General features: G+C 35.9%; 2 protein-coding genes across 2 annotated transcripts in view; one reads left to right on the forward strand and one right to left on the reverse strand.

Annotated features, from left to right (window-relative positions):
* The window catches only part of LOC145693352 (uncharacterized), a 62,206-nt gene extending 51,245 nt beyond the window's left edge, over window positions 1-10,961 (forward strand). Inside the window, exon 4 of the mRNA XM_081769276.1 lies at window positions 10,594-10,961. Coding sequence (XP_081625402.1) covers window positions 10,594-10,599 — 6 coding nt within the window. The 3' untranslated portion in view covers window positions 10,600-10,961. The remainder of the gene's footprint in view (window positions 1-10,593) is intronic.
* Cisd2 (CDGSH iron sulfur domain 2) overlaps window positions 10,720-19,205 on the reverse strand; it is a 36,801-nt gene continuing 28,315 nt past the window's right edge. Inside the window, exon 4 of the mRNA XM_081769287.1 lies at window positions 10,720-11,290. Coding sequence (XP_081625413.1) covers window positions 11,195-11,290 — 96 coding nt within the window. The 3' untranslated portion in view covers window positions 10,720-11,194. The remainder of the gene's footprint in view (window positions 11,291-19,205) is intronic.

Raw genomic sequence — 19,205 nt, forward strand, 5'->3', positions numbered from 1 at the left:
CCACGAGAAGACAGTTATAGATATGCGACATAATGGCCATTTCTAGGTTTCCAACCTCAATGTTCAGAGCTTCTTTTTTCGACGTCCTAAAGTACGTTTCAATGTGCACAGAACACAGAATGTTGTCCATTCCATTACCTTTCATATGGTTTTGGTTTGAACTCATTATCTTTAAAACCTAAAAAAGTTACAGCGTTTAACGGAATCCTCTGAAAAGTGCAAAATATGCTCAGGTGCCTATACAAAATGGCCGCCACAAACAAACCTGCGCAGCTGAAAAATAAATGAATACACGTTTTCAACCTCCTGAATGTGGTACAATCTTAAGTAAAAAATTGAAAAATAAATAAATTTTGTCAGCAACCTTTGACCTGGAAATTGGTCGATTTCATTTGGATTGCCCCAGTCCCAATTTGCAACTTCAATAAACGCAACATCATTTTACTAATATTGTATTCACCGTTCGGTTTTATAATACATACGAAGTGCTACTTAAAAACGGAAACAAAAAATTCACGTCTTCAACACTGACAGATTTCGCTAGCGCGGCGGCATTGCCAGCTAGGAACTGTAGTTGCAACTTTAGTTACATTCTTGATGTTAGTTTTTTTTCCCCTCCACTTGTTCCTTATTTTATCCGAGGCCTGAAACTCCGAAATCAAAACGTATGGCGTGCTATCGAATATCCACTTCTTGTGTTTACTAATATTTTGATACACAGTTAAAGAAATATACCAACAATTTATTATTTTTGCTGCTCAAAATAATATTAGTTTACAAAGACTTTGCAATCTTAAGGAGATATAGACAAGTAGACAGTTTTGTTTTATGGAATTTGTCGTTAAAAAAAATCGCCGCTCTAGGCTGCAGCCTACTCAGCCTATTTAGAAATCCCGCCTTGCCACAGAGTAATTTTTGTTACGGAGATCAAAAGTCGAAAGATTGGCTAATGGATAGCTCGTGCACAGATAAAACACAAGTATGTTACTTCAAATGTTACGAAATTTTGAGGGGGTTCGGATCCGGTGACTGCCCGTATGTATGATACCCATTCACTAGGTTTTGTTCACACAATAGAGTCTGGTATACGACAGACGCCCTTTGTCGCTACAGTACGTCACTCTCTTTAAACATTCATCGTTAAACAGTCTGATTTTAGTGTTTTTATAACATTAAGAACAGAAACCTCTAATGATATCATCCAATGTTACTTACACAAAATTGCACAAATCAATAAGCCGATCACGAAGCTAATTAAACAAACGAAATGAATAAGGACATTTAGTATTGTTTCATCACAACTTATTTAAAATTCTGAATTTTAGACAAAATGAAAAAAAAAAAAAAAAAAAAATCTCGCGACAACTTCGATGCTATAAGACGACACCCGAGTTGGAAAGCTCTGCTGTAAACTAGCAACCGAAAATTACTGTATTAGTCATTGATATCCTCACTCCTGCCTTTTACATATTGCTCCTGTTTCCTAATTAAATCGAATAAAGAATAAATTTTTATACAATGTACTTTATGCAAAGTAGAAGCTCACTGAATTGTCGACTGTGCTGTATTTTTCTTGCGCTGGTATTCCATGCATATATTGCTACCCACAATACGTGTTCATTACTGCAGGAATACTCAATAACACCTATATAATTTATGACATTCTCTATTAAGCGTAAACAGATCAGGCCACTTATAACATGTAAACTGCAACATTGAAAAACCGCTGCATACAATGCAGCAGTGAGACTCTCTGCTCCCCTGTCCTCCAGTAACTGCAGTAAAAATACTAGTGTCCTCAGCCAAAATCTGCACTGTTATCCTGGTTAGGTAATACTTCCCAATTACAAGGTGCGAGCTATAAGGCTCGACAAAAAACACACAATTAAGCTGTATTCACTTAATATTAACTAGTTTTATCATCATACACTACCTGCAACTTCTCCATCCACCAACAGTATCTGCATTACTTAAGATAATCCATGTCAGCTTTAAAAGATGTGTCAACTGAAGTTGTTTAGGTGAAGCTTAGAATCTGAGTCTGTCCACAAGTTACTTTCCAATATTTTGACATCAATTTAGAAACGTATACTATGGTTATAAATAAGCACTTTGTGCACCAAAATACAAAAACACTTATGCCCGGTTGCACCAACTGAGAATTAATTCGTGGATAGGGATTAAACTAAAGTTAATCATCGAAGTGAGGATAATGTGTTGCACCAACACTGACCTGAAGATTATATTGCCAAATCGTCGAATTAAGATTAGCCATCGAAAACGGGAGTTTAATCCTCGATAACGTCGTGAGCAGCTGTGAGTCGAGTGAATATGCTTACAAAAGATTTGAATATTTTAGATGAATCTGAAGTGCTCGAACAGATAGAATATGCTATCCGACCTAGAAGAGTAATGAGACAGGGAAAATCCTTTTGAGTACTTCAACGATGATGCATTTTGTAATCGTTTTCTCCTGTCGAAGTACTCTGTTTTGTTGCAGGATTGCTTGCAGAAGATTATATCAATAATTTGGCTGTTTATGTGGTTATGTGGATATAAATGGTGTTACTGTGCTTATTTCAATTGTTTCTAAAGCAAGAAAGTGATATTTGTATCAATAAATATCTGTCATTACTACAATGGACCGATTAAAGTAGCATACTTGCACTAATTCATTATATTCATTGACTTATTTATTATAGTTTGTGACTTGAAGAAGTGTAGTTTTTAGTGGCTAGTAGAGTTGGACATAGTAGGTTAAATTTACCTCACATTTAAAGTAATTATATTTATAAGATTCGACCTAGCTGCAAGACACTTTCTTGGGGTCAATTATATTTTATGGTATACACTGCAACATTCGTTCATTTAACAGGTGTATTGGCATTTTAAATCTTTACAATTTTGGTTTATTTGGGTTCAATATGCCTTTGTATATTAAATACTGCAGAAATACACCCTCCATTCCGAAAGAAACCGAACTTTTGAAAACAAGTAGTACCACTAGTGCCATCTGTTGTAATATTTTACCAGTAGATGGCGTAGTCCCTCATTGACAACTGGTATAAGTGTCATGACATTTGGATGCACGGCAACAAAGTTATTGCGTTTCAACTGTCAGTGTGTTGTGTACATCGGTCGGAAAATGAGTTTCAAACAACGAGCTGCAATTGAGTTTTGTGTTAAACTGGGTAAAACTTTTAGTGAAACGCACCAAATGCTACAAAATGCATATGGTAATGAGTATCTATCCCGTACGCAAGTTTACGAGTGGTTCAGGCGATTCAAATCGGGTAGAGAGACGCTGGATGATGATGAAAGATCAGGCCGTTCCAGAACCGGATTATCGGAAGAAAACATCGAAAAAGTGCGTGAATTCATCAAACATAACAAAAAATCGTCGGTGAAAGTTATTGAAATGGAATTAGGCATTCCTCAAACAACCGCATACCGCATTTTGACCGAAGTTTTGGGCCTTATGAAGGTTAATTCGCGGTTTGTACCACACAAACTCACCGAAGACCAAAAAGTTGATCGAATTGCGCATTGCAAAGACATCGTTAAAAGTGCTCGGCAGGATCGAAACTTCTTGAAATCGATTGTAACTGGTGACGAGGCGTGGTGTTTTGAATATGAGCCCGAAACAAAGCGGCAAAGTGCTGAATGGAGAGCGCCGGATGAAGGAACACCCAAAAAAAGTCGCTTGGTGAAGTCAAAAGTTAAGGTGATGCTGATTTTGTTTTTACGATTCAAAAGGAATTATCCACAAAGAATTTGTTCAGCCCGGCCAGACAGTCACTGGAGAGTTTTACTTGGGCATCATGAAGCGTTTGCTGGCAAGAATTCGTTGTATTCGGCCCGAATATCGCGGTTGGACTCTTTTGGACGATAATGCACCATCACATCGTTCGCGAATTGTAACTGAATTTTTGGTCAAAAATCACATTATTCGGTTGCATCATCCGCCCTATTCACCAGATCTCGCTCCGTGCGATTTCTATCTTGTCCCGAAACTGCATTTGGCGATGAAAGGAAAGTGGCACGCATCGATTGATGCCATTGAGAAGGCGACGACCGCCGTCCTAAAGACCATTCCAATAAAGGACATGGAGAAGTCGTTTGACAACTTGTTGGAGCGTGCAAATATGTGTATCGATGCAGAAAGGGAATACATTGATTAATAAAAATGATTTGTTCCAAAATGTACATTGCTTTTTTTTTTTTTTTTTTTTTTTAACGTTCGGTTTCTTTTGGAATGGAGGGTGTAAGTGTGAAAAGAAAAGTAATAAACCGAAGCAGAAAATTAGAACATTAACTTTGTATGTCATAAACTAGAATTGCTCCCATCCTTACATTAAATCTCCTAGCATGTTCTGCAAATTTTACAATAAAAATTATTGATTGCTGGCATCGTGCTTCTACCAATAATCGTGCCCCTATACTTGATGTGTATATATTTTTAAAAAAATGTAAGCAAATTTTCATTAGAATTTCCGGTGCACATTTACTGCACGGATCCATAGATTTGTAAAATTTACAGAACAAATTTGTAATAATATTTTAACAGACTAATCTGTTACTAATCGAAATATGTTTTCTTCTTACCTGAAAAAATCCCAAATAATTAGCTACGTAAAAACATATTAATGAAAGTCGAACCAGTTATTCGCGGACTTGGCAAGGTTCTAGATTACTGGTTCCCCTACCCATTGATCAGTAATAAAGACAGAAATCAACTTGCCGTGCGGAGCTCTAACCCGCCTTCACTCGCTAACGCTCGGCAGTACTGTATAAATTAAATGTATAAACTTTAGTACAGAAAGAAATCAACCCACCTACTAACCTACATGGGGGACCAATAATCTAGAACCTTCCCCGTGGACTTTCCTGTAAGGTAGCTATTAATCATAGTGTATGAAGTAAAGTATCTGAAGACAATGTGCTAATTCATTCTGCGCAACGACAAATGTCTGAGCTTAAGAGGTTCACATAATTGTCAAATTTACGTTAGTAATGTGTTATGTTAATTTGAGCATTTGTGCTGTATCGCCGGACTACATGAAAATCGAAACAAAAAAATACATTTTGTTAGATTAGATTAGATAACATTATATTAGGTTAGTGTTAAGTTTAGAGTTACCCCTCCGTTTTTTTATATAAAAATTAGGAAAATTTACAGGAGAAATGCGGTAAGAAATGATGATTTGGAGTTTTTATGCGCTGTTTAGGTATGTAACTTTGGCAGTAAAGTTATGTTTAATACGAGAAAAGATATGTGGAAGTGGGTACTATTTGCAACACGCGGAACGTTCGATGATTCAGCAGCGTGCCCATTTTATGTCAAGAACAGAACCCTGTAACCCGTTCCTACTCCTACTGCTTATACTATGGATCCGGATAGTAAAACTGCACGTTTTGATGTTTTTACCTTTTTTTTTTTTTAGGTATGAAACTGGAGGATCAACTCTAAACTTAAGCATTAGGTTTGGTTAGGTTGAGTTACAAGTCAATTATCTTGAAAACAGATACGTATAAACTTATACAGCTTGGAATAAAAAATTAATATATTCGTATAAATATGGAGTCCGGATATAGGTATGGCATAAAAACTACAGTGCAAAAAACATAAAACAACTTGTGCTAGGTGGCCACTATAAAGCACAAATGCTACCTATCCAGTCGGGGCAGGGCGAAGCTAGTAGACCCATACGATATCGCAGAAGTGTATTCGAAAGGAGCGGCGTGTACGTGCTCAAGCGAGGGTAGTGAAAATATGTGAATTTTGGTAATAATACGAGTTTCAATAGCACTTGTCATGGGTTCATACTAATAACTATCTTCACTGTTTGCAGAAACTGATTGTCGTAGTGGCCACCTAGCAGGTTAGGTTGGTTAACTTATATTTAGTTAGGATATAATTCGATAAAACTCAAATACGAGTGTCTGAACTTTGACACATACGCGCCATTTCCACACTGCCTTATCTGCCACTAAATCATAGCAAGTGTACCTATCCGCCAAATAGTCCCTTCCGCCTACATATGTAATGCCGCTTACATCGAAAACAACCAACAACAGACACTTCCTTAACTTCAACTTTTCCCATCACATGACTTTTAATAATTCTTCATCAGAAATCAAAATAAATTAACCAATTTACCCAGTAAATTTCCTAAAACTGTTCCGGCGATACAGCACTTAACCCTTAATTTGGAACACAAATATACAAGCAATAAAAAAATCGGGATATTACCTATAACGTTGTTAGTAACGAACAAATACATTATTCAACATGTAAGGTAATTTGATGCCATATATAGTGTTTGCACTATCCTCGTTTATATCTATACTCACCTTCGCTACCGATCGGGTCACTCCTCTGCGCTCCTATTGTAACTTGCTTAGATAGCATTCATGCTTTTAGTGACCATCTAGCAAGAGTTGGTTAGTGTCTGCGCAATAGTTCTTATCGTATACATATACTGAAGTCCCCTAAAATGAATCTGTACAAGGGAATGCAAGTTCTCACCCAAGAATGATTATTTAAGATACAAAAAGAAGTATATATATGCAAGAAATTTGTGCTGGATCCATACGTAAATCTGCACTGCATCGCCAATTGGTAACATTATGCAAACCAGACAGTCAACTACTAAAATAAACCTTACTTTATAAAGATGACCATATTTACGTACACCAGTGCTACTTTCTGGAATGAAGTATAACCAACGGGCGATGTAGATGTAAATATATATCAAAATTTGGATTTTAAAAAGGTGGTCCGAACAGAGTCGTGGGGGGCGAGACGGGGACATATAACCTCATTGTTGTTGTCCCCATTATTCCCCCACTCATACTCATATAACTATTAAATACAGTGTGATGATGAGACACGGCAATATGATGAGTTAACCTAAATTAACCTTTCCTACTCTGCCCTAGGCTTCAAAATAATGGACTAAATATTGATTGTAAGGTAACCTAACGTAACGTAACCTAACTTACTCTACCCTACATTTGGAGCGCTTACCTCTGGTGCGTGGGGTACCTTGTTCGATTGCAGGCCAAGTAAATTTATTTTGGACAAGATCGTGTCCGTGGGTTTTCTCAGGGTACTCCTGTTTCCTCCAATTCTCATTCCACCAATTCTATCATTCACTTGTCTTCCTTAGCCTAAATGGCATAAACGTGGGACGTTAAACCTAAAGATTTCATTTCATTTTTCTGCCTACATTTTAAAATAGTGGTTAAACATTGAGCTAACGTAATCTAACCTACTCTACCCTATCCTACGTTTGAAAAAATTGGCAAAGCATTGAGCTAATGTAATCTAACTTACCCTACGCTACCGTATTCTACCCTAATATTCTCTACTTCTCCCTGTCCTATCCTATACTTCAGTGCAAATACCGAACGTTGGATTTTAAACAAGACGGTATTTGTGTGAAGCTTAGCGTAGTTTGTAGTAAAAAATTATTTAAGAAAAAAGGACTACCCACCCTTACTTGAAAATGTCTCTTAACAGCCGGATAACAAAGCTATTCTTCTATTTTTTTTTTAAATTTAATATTTGTACCCTAGATATCTATATTTGATTTGGTTTGGAGTTTAGCATCCCTTTCAGCAGCGAGGCTATATAAAATGCGGGCCTAGAGCTTAATGTAAGATCCGAACTACATGAGCTCTCGCCGGCTCATCGTCCACGCCATTCCGCTTATCCAAAAAAAAAGCGCTCGTATATACATATATATATATCAGAAACAGCTTCTTTTTAGTATTTGATATGACTTTATTATTATTATTATTTGTTAAAGGATATGTTTGTCCAAAAGCATTAAAACATATTTGACTTCCCGAGCAGTCAACTTCACCCGCTTTTAACTGTGTAGTTCAAGCGAGTTTAGCTATAGAGTACAATTGGCCCGGGATATTATTACCATCTTTCGTGAGAAGACATTTTTTCCTGGTCAATTATTACCCTCTTTAGGAGAAATTTACTGTGTAGTTCAATGGAGTTTAGCTATACCATATCTAGCACAAAAGTTACCACATGCTACGCGAATCAGTTTTCAGTTGTTACTGCACTGTTTTAGCCAATCAAATGCATGATATCGCATGATGTCATGTCATAAACGTCATAGTCTTACACAGCTTCCGATTACTCGTGGATAAGTTAATCCTTTCTCACAAACTGTTGGTGCAACGATGTAAGATTCTTATCCAAAGATAAAAATAATCAATGGATTATCTTATCCGATCTTAATCTTCGGTTGGTGCAACCGGGCATTAATGCCTTTAAAATAATCCGTTCTCATCCGTTCCTTGTTTCTACTATTTACTTACATATTAGCAATTGGTCACCCCACACCATGGCTACAACTCTTATCTTAATGCCATTAGAATCGTATTATATAGCGCTTCACTTTTTTACTATATTTCTACAAGGAATGTTTTCGTGGTCGTCGCGCTGGTGTAAAGCTGAAGAAAGCCGTAGCGAATAGAGAGAGACAAATGGTTATGTTGCCGAAAGAGTATCATAAACAAGAGATGTGCTCGAAAATTTTTCTTCTGACTTAGGTGTGGATTTTCAAATCTAGGTTCATATCGTATCACAAAGGTTCATAATCAGGAGAGTGGATCAATGGTGGAGTGCTCACCTCTGGTGTGAGGGGTCCCTGATTCGAACCCAGGATATTGAGTTTGTGGTAGAACATCATGTTCGTGTATTTCCTAGCGGTTATGGCGTTTCTTCACACATGACCATCCCGCCAATTCTTTTAATTATTCCCTTTTCTTAACCATTCGGCTTTCTCAGCCTACAGAGCATAAACTAGGGTGTGAAACTAGAAATTTCATTCAGTAATCCGCCAATTGGAACTAATTTGATGTTATTACTTTACTATCACATTTTTATATCTTTTAGTTTAAGTCTGTGGCTATTTGGTAACTTCACTTTTGCCAGAGGAAATCATACTGTGAGCCAGTCAGGGTTTCCAGGTCTTTTCTTTTTTTTTGCCATAATAGCAGAGTTCCAGTACTCTGCACAAAGCATCTTCAAAGCAGCTGTTTCTTGCTAAAATCCCCTTGCCTGGCAACACGTCTTCCCTTGTTTCCTTCCTTTTGACATCTTTTAAACAGCAGGTAGTCTATTGTACCGAAACGCACCAAATACACTCGAGCTGACGTTTTCTCCGCATTTGTGATTAGCCATCCATATTTAAATACATGGTAAGCGTATTCCAAGCGTACGCAAGAGTAATAAAATCGCTTTGCAAACGCTACAAAAGGCCGGGTACTAAATGTTAACTTGTGTGTTCAAAACACTTCAGTCGATCTGTAAATGTTTACCTGGACTAGTATAAACAATATACGATTATGTTCCCTTGGCTAAAGAAAATGATGGTAAGCGCGAAGATTTTATGGTGAAATAATATAGCTGTTTAAAGTAGTTCGATAATAGCAATGGAGAATTCTCATAAAACTCATGGACATGATTATCTTACGTTTGTGCATCCTACTGTTGAATTTGGAAGAGAATTTAGATTACTTTTACTTGGGGAAATGATTTTCCACAGGTAAATTTCCTTTTGGTACTCCCTGAACGCATAACTATCGAACTGACGACGAATGGCATATCAGAAATTAGCACTCAACTATTAAATCACTCTCCTTTTATGCAGTTTTTTTTTTTTTTTCCAAGAATGAATAAAATTCGCATCGTGTAAGATCTGTCGGTGACCCAACATGAGGGCATTAATTAATATACTAACTCAGGCTGCAAACAATGCCTGTGTCAGTCAAAGTACTCTTCATGGATTATTTTTCACACACTACCATAGCTGAATCTACTTTGCTGGATGGTGTTTTGAGTGTTACCCGTTGGTCTTCCAAGATCAGCTCTTATATTTCCCTCACTGTGACGACGTCGTCGGTGATTGATGGACATTCAGGTCTTGGCTCATCTGTAAGGGACATGTAATCTGTGGAAATTCCTCTTACAACAGTGTCATAAGATGTGATCACAACCATACACACTTCATCACTGGATTTGCCGGGCGCTATAAACTTTCAAATGTAAAATCTTAAATCATCATACGAGGTTTTGCATTTCACTAACAACTAGCACCTCTGTAAGAAAACTAAATGGCATACGAGAATAAATTTCATCAAGTTATATGGTCTGATAAATCTACACAGGCCAAAATACATTAAAATCATTCAATAACTTGTCTAAGATAGTTAAGATTTTCCGATACCCCGTCGTACGCACATGCATATCTTTCTAAGTAAAATATAACCTTTACAACATTTTGGAAACAGGGCTGCAACTTTAAGATCTCTTCGTACATTTGTCCAATTAAAAAAAAAGTAGCAGGAAGTATAAGGATAGCTTTGAAAATAACATTGCGAGTACATCTAATTAAATGTTCTGTATATTATTATTATTGAGTATGTAACCTAGTATACCATTCTTTAAAACCAAATTTATTGATGATCGTAAAATCTGAGTTGTTCGTAGTAATTTTTTTCATAAATATTTTATTATTGTTGTAATTTTGCAACCATTAATTTATGTTTTTTCCTCTCTTTCAGTTATGAGTATCATTATAATCAAGTACGGGTGAATAGACTGATTGAAGAAATGATTAGACAGTGCTGTTTAAAATTAATAGTAATGAAGAAAAGGACATTTTAAAGACATTAGAAGAACTAGACAGATGTTACTCAACAATATTATTATTTCGCTGTACAGTGTAACAAGTATATGAACACAATATTTTGTATATACAATATATTTCATACAGAACAAAAAGAAAAATACATTAATAAAGCATGACATTAATTCATCTAACAGTTACATTTCTTTTAGGTATCACAATTATGCATTTTTATGGACATTTATTATGCTTTCACACGTTCACTTCCAAATCTTTACTGTAAATTTATCATATAGAACAATACAATAGTATCGTTTCAAAAAAACAATAAAATTTTTCTGTTCATGATAGTCTGGCAAGAGAACCACGATTGGATACTATAAAAAAATACTTGCATGTAAGTCATGATCACGCTACTTCCCACGAACTACCAGAATTAGACGTATGAATGGTTTCTTGAAAATATGACTACAATCAAACCTGGGAACCCTGTACAACTAACAATTTATACTTTCTATGTTAACCTACAATTTTACTCATTGCGATTCCTGACTCTTCTTTACCAAAAGAGGACCAACGTTATCTCCTGATTCTTGGTTGAATGCATTATGGCTGCCATCACAATATGGAAACTACAAGAGAGTAAGAATAAAAATAATTAAGCTATCAGGAAGGAAATAGAGACTTTATATATGTAATTAAAAAAAAATTACAAGAATGAAATCAGCATGAACCTTCGTTTACTGTTGTAATCTCGTCTCGTCTCCAACGTGTGGGTAACCAATTCAACTCCCACCATTCCAATGATCAGCATTATTGTAATGGCTTCAAAAACAGAATTCTGCATGAGCAAGATGAACTCCCTGAATTGGTACACCAAAGAACTCAACTCGTCTGGAGCGAAATTATTATTATTTCTCATTGCTTTCACGTCAAGAAATTAACTTGGTTTATTATTACGTAAATATCACGAAAATATAACATTTTGATTGTTCTTGTGCATCAGATGTGACTTACGCCCTGTCCAATAAATAGGACGATGCTCCTTTCTGATAAACTAGACAGCTTGCGTTCTAATTAATTGCATTCTATCATTTTAGTGAAACAATTGAACTCTTTGGACTGCTAGGTGGTTCAAAGCATTAGTATAAGACTAGATTGCAGTGAGTGATCACGGTCGGTTTATCGAAGCACAGATCTTCCTGATTTACATTTATATACATATATTAGTAATATCAATGTATACTTATGAAAATTATACGATATATGACATATAACTAAACAGAACATACAAATATTTGGAACACTCAACAGTTACGTTTGAGGTATAGATAATTGCTATTTTATAATTCCGATTTACCACAGATTTTGACTGAGTCAAGTTTTATTTTTCTTTGCCTTCATGGTATTTCACGATACACTTTGAACACAATGTGATATTACATTTTTCGCAGTACGATAACGGCTTTGAAGCACATTGATCACCTTGGTGTCTTCTTTGCTTCTTCCTTTTCATCATGAAGTGACCCATTCCATCATGGCGTACATCACTGAATACCTTTGAAGAGGATGAGTGCGGCAGTCCTTTCAGGCCACCAAGTTTGAGATATATGACAGCAATATTGCGCCCAAAGTCACAAGGTCCATATTGAACTGGGTTTATTTCCTAAACAATCCACGATCATTGTCAATAATTCGTGCAAGTATTACTCAACACCACTTTTTGCTCCTTATACCAATTCTACATTTTTGCAACTAGCCAATCGTGGTGATCGACACCTCCCATGATTATTGTAGGATGCTATAACGTGTGGCTGCAGAATTCTATGTTCATGATGTTTTCTGCTTCACCTCTTCACTCGCGAAATAAGATGTATGCTGTCAAAATTTGTACCAATTACAACACATCGACTGTCATTCCATTTCGCAATGAGAACTTCCCCAAGCTTCTTCAATCTGTAGTTATATGAACCCCGTACATATTTACTCAACTCTTTGGAATCAGTCAATGGACACTAAGACACACGAAAGTTCTACGGAGTACCGGTTGCCTTAATCCCAATTCAGGAACATGAATAGAAGATCTCTACTTGTGAAGAAACTGTCAAAATATGTAACATGACTTTTTGGATCATCTACGACACTGTGGAACCTAAAGGAACATTTTCTCTATCATTATGTATATTGTCACTAGCACTCTCCTTTATCTTCATATCCTTTCCATAGTAGAGATCAAATTTATACGAGGGCCACTATTTATATTTTGAGCCTTGGCAATACTGATTGTAATTAGGCGCTATTTTTTGTTTGCATAGAAACGTTTGACATTGTTGATAATAACGTACTTCAAATGTTTTGTCAATAGCTTTATTTGTGTTGTTTACGTTGACTTGAAGATTGCGTGACAACAGAAAAATGGAATGAACTCGTGAAAATTTTTGTGCGATGATTTATTACGATTTTCGACGTGGATTATCAAGACAAGAGTGCATCGATCAACTTACTTCCACATTTGACGATGAAGCCCCATCCTTTGCCACTGAAACGCTGGTAAAACTATTTTATTCAAGAAAACACTGATGCTGTGCAAAACCTAATACTGCAAGATCGTCATGAGACATACTGTGAGACTGAGGCAACCTTAGGCATTAGTTCCACCAGCATATATAAAATATTACATGGTCATTTAGCTGTGAGAAAGGTTTGTTCTCGTTGTCCCACATAATTTGACAAACTCGAAAAGAAGCTAGCGTCGATTGGTGCACACAAATGCTTAATAAATACAATGGCGGTGCTTCAAAAGACGTATATAAGATTGTAACAAGTGATAAATCATGGATATATTCATATGAGCCGGAACGTAAACAGCAGTCGACTGTATAGGTGTTTCAAGATGAACTAAATCCAACAAAAGTTGTTAGCGCTCAAAGCACATCGAAACAAATGGTCGTCTGTTTTCGGGAAAATTGGTCATGTGGCAACTGCACCTTTAGAGGAGCGTAGAACGGTCAACTCTGAATGGTACACAACAACTTGTTTGCCGGAGGCCTTCGGTCAAATACGTAAAACAAACAACCGCCATCGGATCATTCTTCATCAGGACAATGCGAGCTCTCACACATCTCGTCTAACAACCGACTATTTGAACATTCAAAAAATCGAATTGCTGGGTCATCCGCCGTACAGTCCTAATTTGGCACCCAATGACTTCTTGTTCCCGAATGTCAAGTATAAATTGCGTGGACATCGAATTTCGTCGGCGGAAGAAGCCGTTGATGCGTTCAAAAACCATATTATGGAGGTTGTAACGAGTGAGCGACACTATATAACTTTTAAATTGCTCCCACTACCCACAGTCCTGTGAGAACGGACGTCACCTCACTTCCCCCTTTAGAATATAAAAGGAGAGAGAGAAGGAGAATTCCATTCCCCCACGGCTGAGAATAATGACGACGTGGAGTGATGGGTTCAATACTGGACAAGCCTTATATATTTATATATATATAGTAAGAATACCAGGAGAATTTCTACGACTACTTGTAAAGGTAAAGATTTTTCTAACAAGTGAAAAATTTTTATTATAACAAAATCCAAAAGCGGTATATATAAATATAGAAAATATTTAACCATTTAACAAGTAACAATAGAATAAATAGAAATCCCCGTTAGCAACAACTTCAAATTATTTTCTTTAAAAAATTTTGTTTTTCAAGTAACAAATGCTTTTGAAAGTTAGTATTAAATTTAATAATAAATTCAATGTAGAAAATAGGAACCTTTACAATAATTTTCTCAAAATGTATGGAACTCAAAGCTACTGCCAAGTGGCTTCTCGAAGCATCGAAAATGTGAGAGGAAAGAAATAAAACATTTAATGGGTCAACACACATGAATTGCTAACGATATTTTAACTGCAATATATCAGTTTCCCTTTTTTTAAAACTAGAAATTCCAGGAAAATTATTATTATTATTATTATTATTATTATTATTATTATTATTATTATTTTTTTTTTTTTTTTTAAGTCTCCACTTGCCTGAGAATTTTCCGTAACAGCAGTATATATAATTCTTGACTAGCAACTTTTAATTTAACTCTGCCATGAAAACAAGAATCAACATGCTTAACTATGAGGCTCAAGTATGCCCGCATAAATCGCTTGAGTTACGGTACGATTAACTTTATGTTACTTTTCTTTTCTGTTTTTAGAAAATTATACTTTCATAAATAAATAATAATACTGTCAAAACCTGAATAAACTTAATAGTCAGGATCTGTTATAATATTTAAAGAATCTAATAAATAAAGATTAACTTTACGGAAAAGTTTTAAAGACCCTTTCTTTCCTTAACATTTTAAACAACCAACATCACTCACCTCCTTTTGCAGCACTGTGACCAGGTTTTTGCTTAGAGCGAACGCCTCGGCCGCAACGTGACGTCATCCCGAACGACACGAAGCTAGCGCTACCAACTCTCAAGGTTACTTGTACACAGTGCTTCCAACTCAGAGAATTAACCAGCTTTGCAGTACGTCGGAGTTTCATTTCACATTTTTTTATTACAATAAATTATTTTTATTATGAAACTTGGGTAGGTTACAAGGTGTATCAAGAAGATTGGAAAAAATGCTTTGACAAATGGTTCGAATGAATGCAAAAGTGTATTGATCATAAGAATATTTCGAAAAATAATAAATCAATTTTCAACGACAAATTACTGTTTTTTCATTGTTTGGCTCAAAATATAAATAGTGGCCCTCGTAACCACCATGAGAATCACGTAATGTCCACACTTTATAGCCAGACCGTATTAGTTTTCTTTTGATAAATTGTTTTAGACTATTATGACCAAATTATTGCATTATCATTTCGTCAACACTCAAAACACTATTGAAAATGCTCCACTGTAAAAACGAAACGTTTACTTTTGTAATAAGAGGCCGAACTTTGAAACCTCTACAATCCTTTTGTTAGCTTGGGAAGTTATCGTCACTGAAATGAAATAAACGTTTCATTTTCAAATACTGATTTCGTGGCACAGCATTTTTCACCGTTAACACAAGTCTTTCTCCTCATTCCAATATTGAGTATCACGTAGAAGTTTGTGGTACTATTATTACCTCTAGTTTATCATCACAGAACTGAAAATGAAGATTATTCTTTATCTCACACCATACCGAACTCTTTCTTTCACTATATATTCTACTATGTCACTGCTGAAAATAAACATTCTGCTTCTGTTCCCTCAACTTTTTTTTCAACTTGTACACCAATTTGGAGAAGATTTGTATATGATGCGTCCACTTTTCTCCAAAGTGGAATACTATTATTCAGCAATTTTGTTTTCCTACCACTTATTTCTTTAACCATAGGTGTTGCAGGTATACCTGACGAGCTTGTGCTAGGAGTTACTTCGTTAGAGTCGTCCTTATTAAGCTTTTCAACGTACTAGGTCGTCTGTTTCTGTACTGAGTTTTAGTAATAATTCTCCGGGTACGTCAGTTACTTTTGCTTCTCCAATTTCATCATCCTCCTCCTCTTTATCAGTAAGTTGATCAGGAGGAACAACTTTTACATTATCAACAACAAGGAAACTGGGATCTTCAATATCAGCAATTTCTTGTATCGACAGTCTTTATGAGGGATTGATATAAGTCTTTACTATATGGAAACTGTAACTATACTAAAAGTTTAAGATATTGTAAACTGCGTTCAATTGAGAACAGAATCAATAGCTGGTTTTAAATGTTTAATAATGAATGAAAGTGTAAGAAGGCGGAAAAATAAACAACGTCGGTCTATCTATCTATATATATCTATATATCTATATCTGCTTCTATTACTTGGTGGTACTACTTTGGACTAGCGTCCTATTTAAATGACAGTAATGTTTCAACATCTATAGCACTGAAAATTATTACAAAACAAACACAACTTTTCTATATTCTGATTGCCCCATACCTACTGTTGTCTAATACATAAAAACCAAATGCAATTGTTTGTATTTAAAATAATTACGTTTCCAACACCATATCCAAAAGTAACTTACACACGCAAGTTTAAACATCCGTCGTTTACAAAGGGAAAGTAAAAATATGAAGAAAATTACAGTACATTAGGACAGGTCTCCAACTGCTCCCTGTAATTAGCAAAATCACCAACCTTATTTTTCTGTTATAACAAAATATTAAGCGTCCTAAAATAGGAAGCCGCTCCAAATGGGTTACGCCACTCAGGAGCAATTCAAAGTTGAGGTCAACATTCTTGCTTTCTTGGCTGGCATTCGGTACTTTTAAATTAAAATACACGTAGCTCTTCAACTGCTTTTCGATTCTATGCAACGCGTGAGACTACAGCTCAAGTGTGGAATCCGAACCCCATGAGCTTAGCAGGAATCGAACGCGGTCGTAAGCTAACCATATAATCACGAGGTAGCTAAGGGTCGACATCGAGTGAATAATATACGAAGTGTATTAAATGTATATGGAGTCATAAAAGCTGGCGACATCTACTTGCAACATAAGCGTAGTTCTATCTAGCTTATTTTCATAAAATAATCAAACACTAGCGACATTGTAGCAACTTGTGTGACTCGTATATTCGATTCTTAGATGTTTATCAGCCTCTCCTTTTTATTTTTCAAAATATGAATAGTTCAGAAATGAAGGAATAATATATATATTTTGAGAACACAAAATACTACTTAGTAAAGTAAAAGTCTCTGAGATGGTCTTCATCTTTGCTTAGTTGTCCATCTAAGGCAATACTATCATAATGGAATTGAAGACCTCTTTCAGAATGAAAGTCGTACACTATTCCATTAACTAGATTTTTCTACGTAGTAAACAATCAGGAAGAGAAATTTTTCGTATAATTTCTGTCTTCGTTATTATTTCAAGAATGTGGAAAAGTGAGGTTGTTACTGATAAACAACCAAATATCAAAATTTCAGACAAGTCACTTACAATTTGTGTTTCCCAAACTTCTAGACGCCTATAGCTCCGAAACTATGTACTTTTCCCACAGGTCCATATGAACTTTCTTATTCTGATGTAAAGAATCATCTCTTTCAGTTTGTAGGTAACACGCCGTGTATATATATATATATATATATATATACTCTTGACATATCAAGAAATTACAAAACAAGAGTATATACGTACATATGTAACAATAACAATGTCAACTACTTGCAATATTACTACCGTAAAGTGTTCCGTTATGTTTGAGTTCCAATTCAGCTGAACATTCACTGTATCGGAATGGTCCATTATCAGGGAGATTTTCAATCTCCTGCAGCCACTCAGGATTAGCCACGTGTTTATCTACTGGACCATAAAAAGACGCTAGTAGACTTCCACTGTCATGGATCATCCACGTTCTGTAAGGTATTCAAAACAATCAAAAATGTGTGCACCAACTGCAACGAAACTCGGTGTGGGAGCGAAGTGCCGAGGCGAAAGAAATGAGAATCCATCTACAGAGCATATCTCGGATACTATGTAAGCATCTAAGGCTTCAGGCCTACAAACGCCGCACACGGAATTTCCTCAATTCACAGCTACGGCGGACAGGATCACAATAACACACCACTTCTCCTACGGTGCAGAGATGATACACACCAAACCTTTTTAATGGACAAGAAGATCATCACTGAGAAATCCTTGAATGCCCAATATGACGAGTGTGTGCAACATCGTTCAAAGAAGCCACTACGATCGCTTCCCGAGTGCAACGCATGCAACAAACCGTCGCACAGTGGGGCCAAACCAGGCAATTCTTGGCAAAAACTCGAAAAATGAAGTAAAAGATTGACTCGATATAATTTGTTGTAGGCCCGTTCCATCTCAATTCAGGCAGGTATATGCAAAATTGACTAGGTGACTATCAATTTATTTATTTAAAAAATATATTTGGTAACCCTGTTGGAGATATGAAACCTGCAAAGAGGTTTTTCCCAGAAAAAAATTTGACTTCGAGTTATGGGCTAATGAAATTCGGACGAAAATCACTATTTGTAATACAAACATGAATGAGCATAATCTTGAAAGACACGTAATTCAGTAACTACTTGTGATAATTGGATGATTCTTTTTTTATTTAGAAGTGCTCAGATTACATTTGCCGTTCTGATGTAAAAAAACTCGAATTACAGTCCAACAAGAGTATTTTGTAAACACCGGAAAACTTAGTAAAAAAAGTAAAATGCAAGAATTTTGACATTTATTTTCCGTATGAAGGATTAAAAAAAGAACCGTATTATTGTGACACAATATAATACTCCTTCTGGGATCCCTATAGATAATTTTGTTTCCCATCTACGATGGCACATGAGTGAGAAAACGTGAGTGAAAGCATAAAACGTCATTTTCGCCTGAAATTAGGACGGATTTTCTCCAAAAGGCCATTCTTAAAAAATCTGAAAATCTGCCTGAACAATCTTTCATTGTTCCCTATGTGAATCATGCAAAGAGAAATGGAGATGTTTGTGTATTAAATTTTTCGCAAATTTTTAAAATGTTGTGTTGCACAGGGGTCGAGTATGC

The sequence above is a fragment of the Thermobia domestica genome, chromosome 1 (assembly GCF_964235325.1).
Source record: "Thermobia domestica chromosome 1, izTheDome1.hap1.1, whole genome shotgun sequence".
In the NCBI taxonomy this organism is placed as follows: Eukaryota; Metazoa; Arthropoda; class Insecta; order Zygentoma; family Lepismatidae; genus Thermobia; species Thermobia domestica.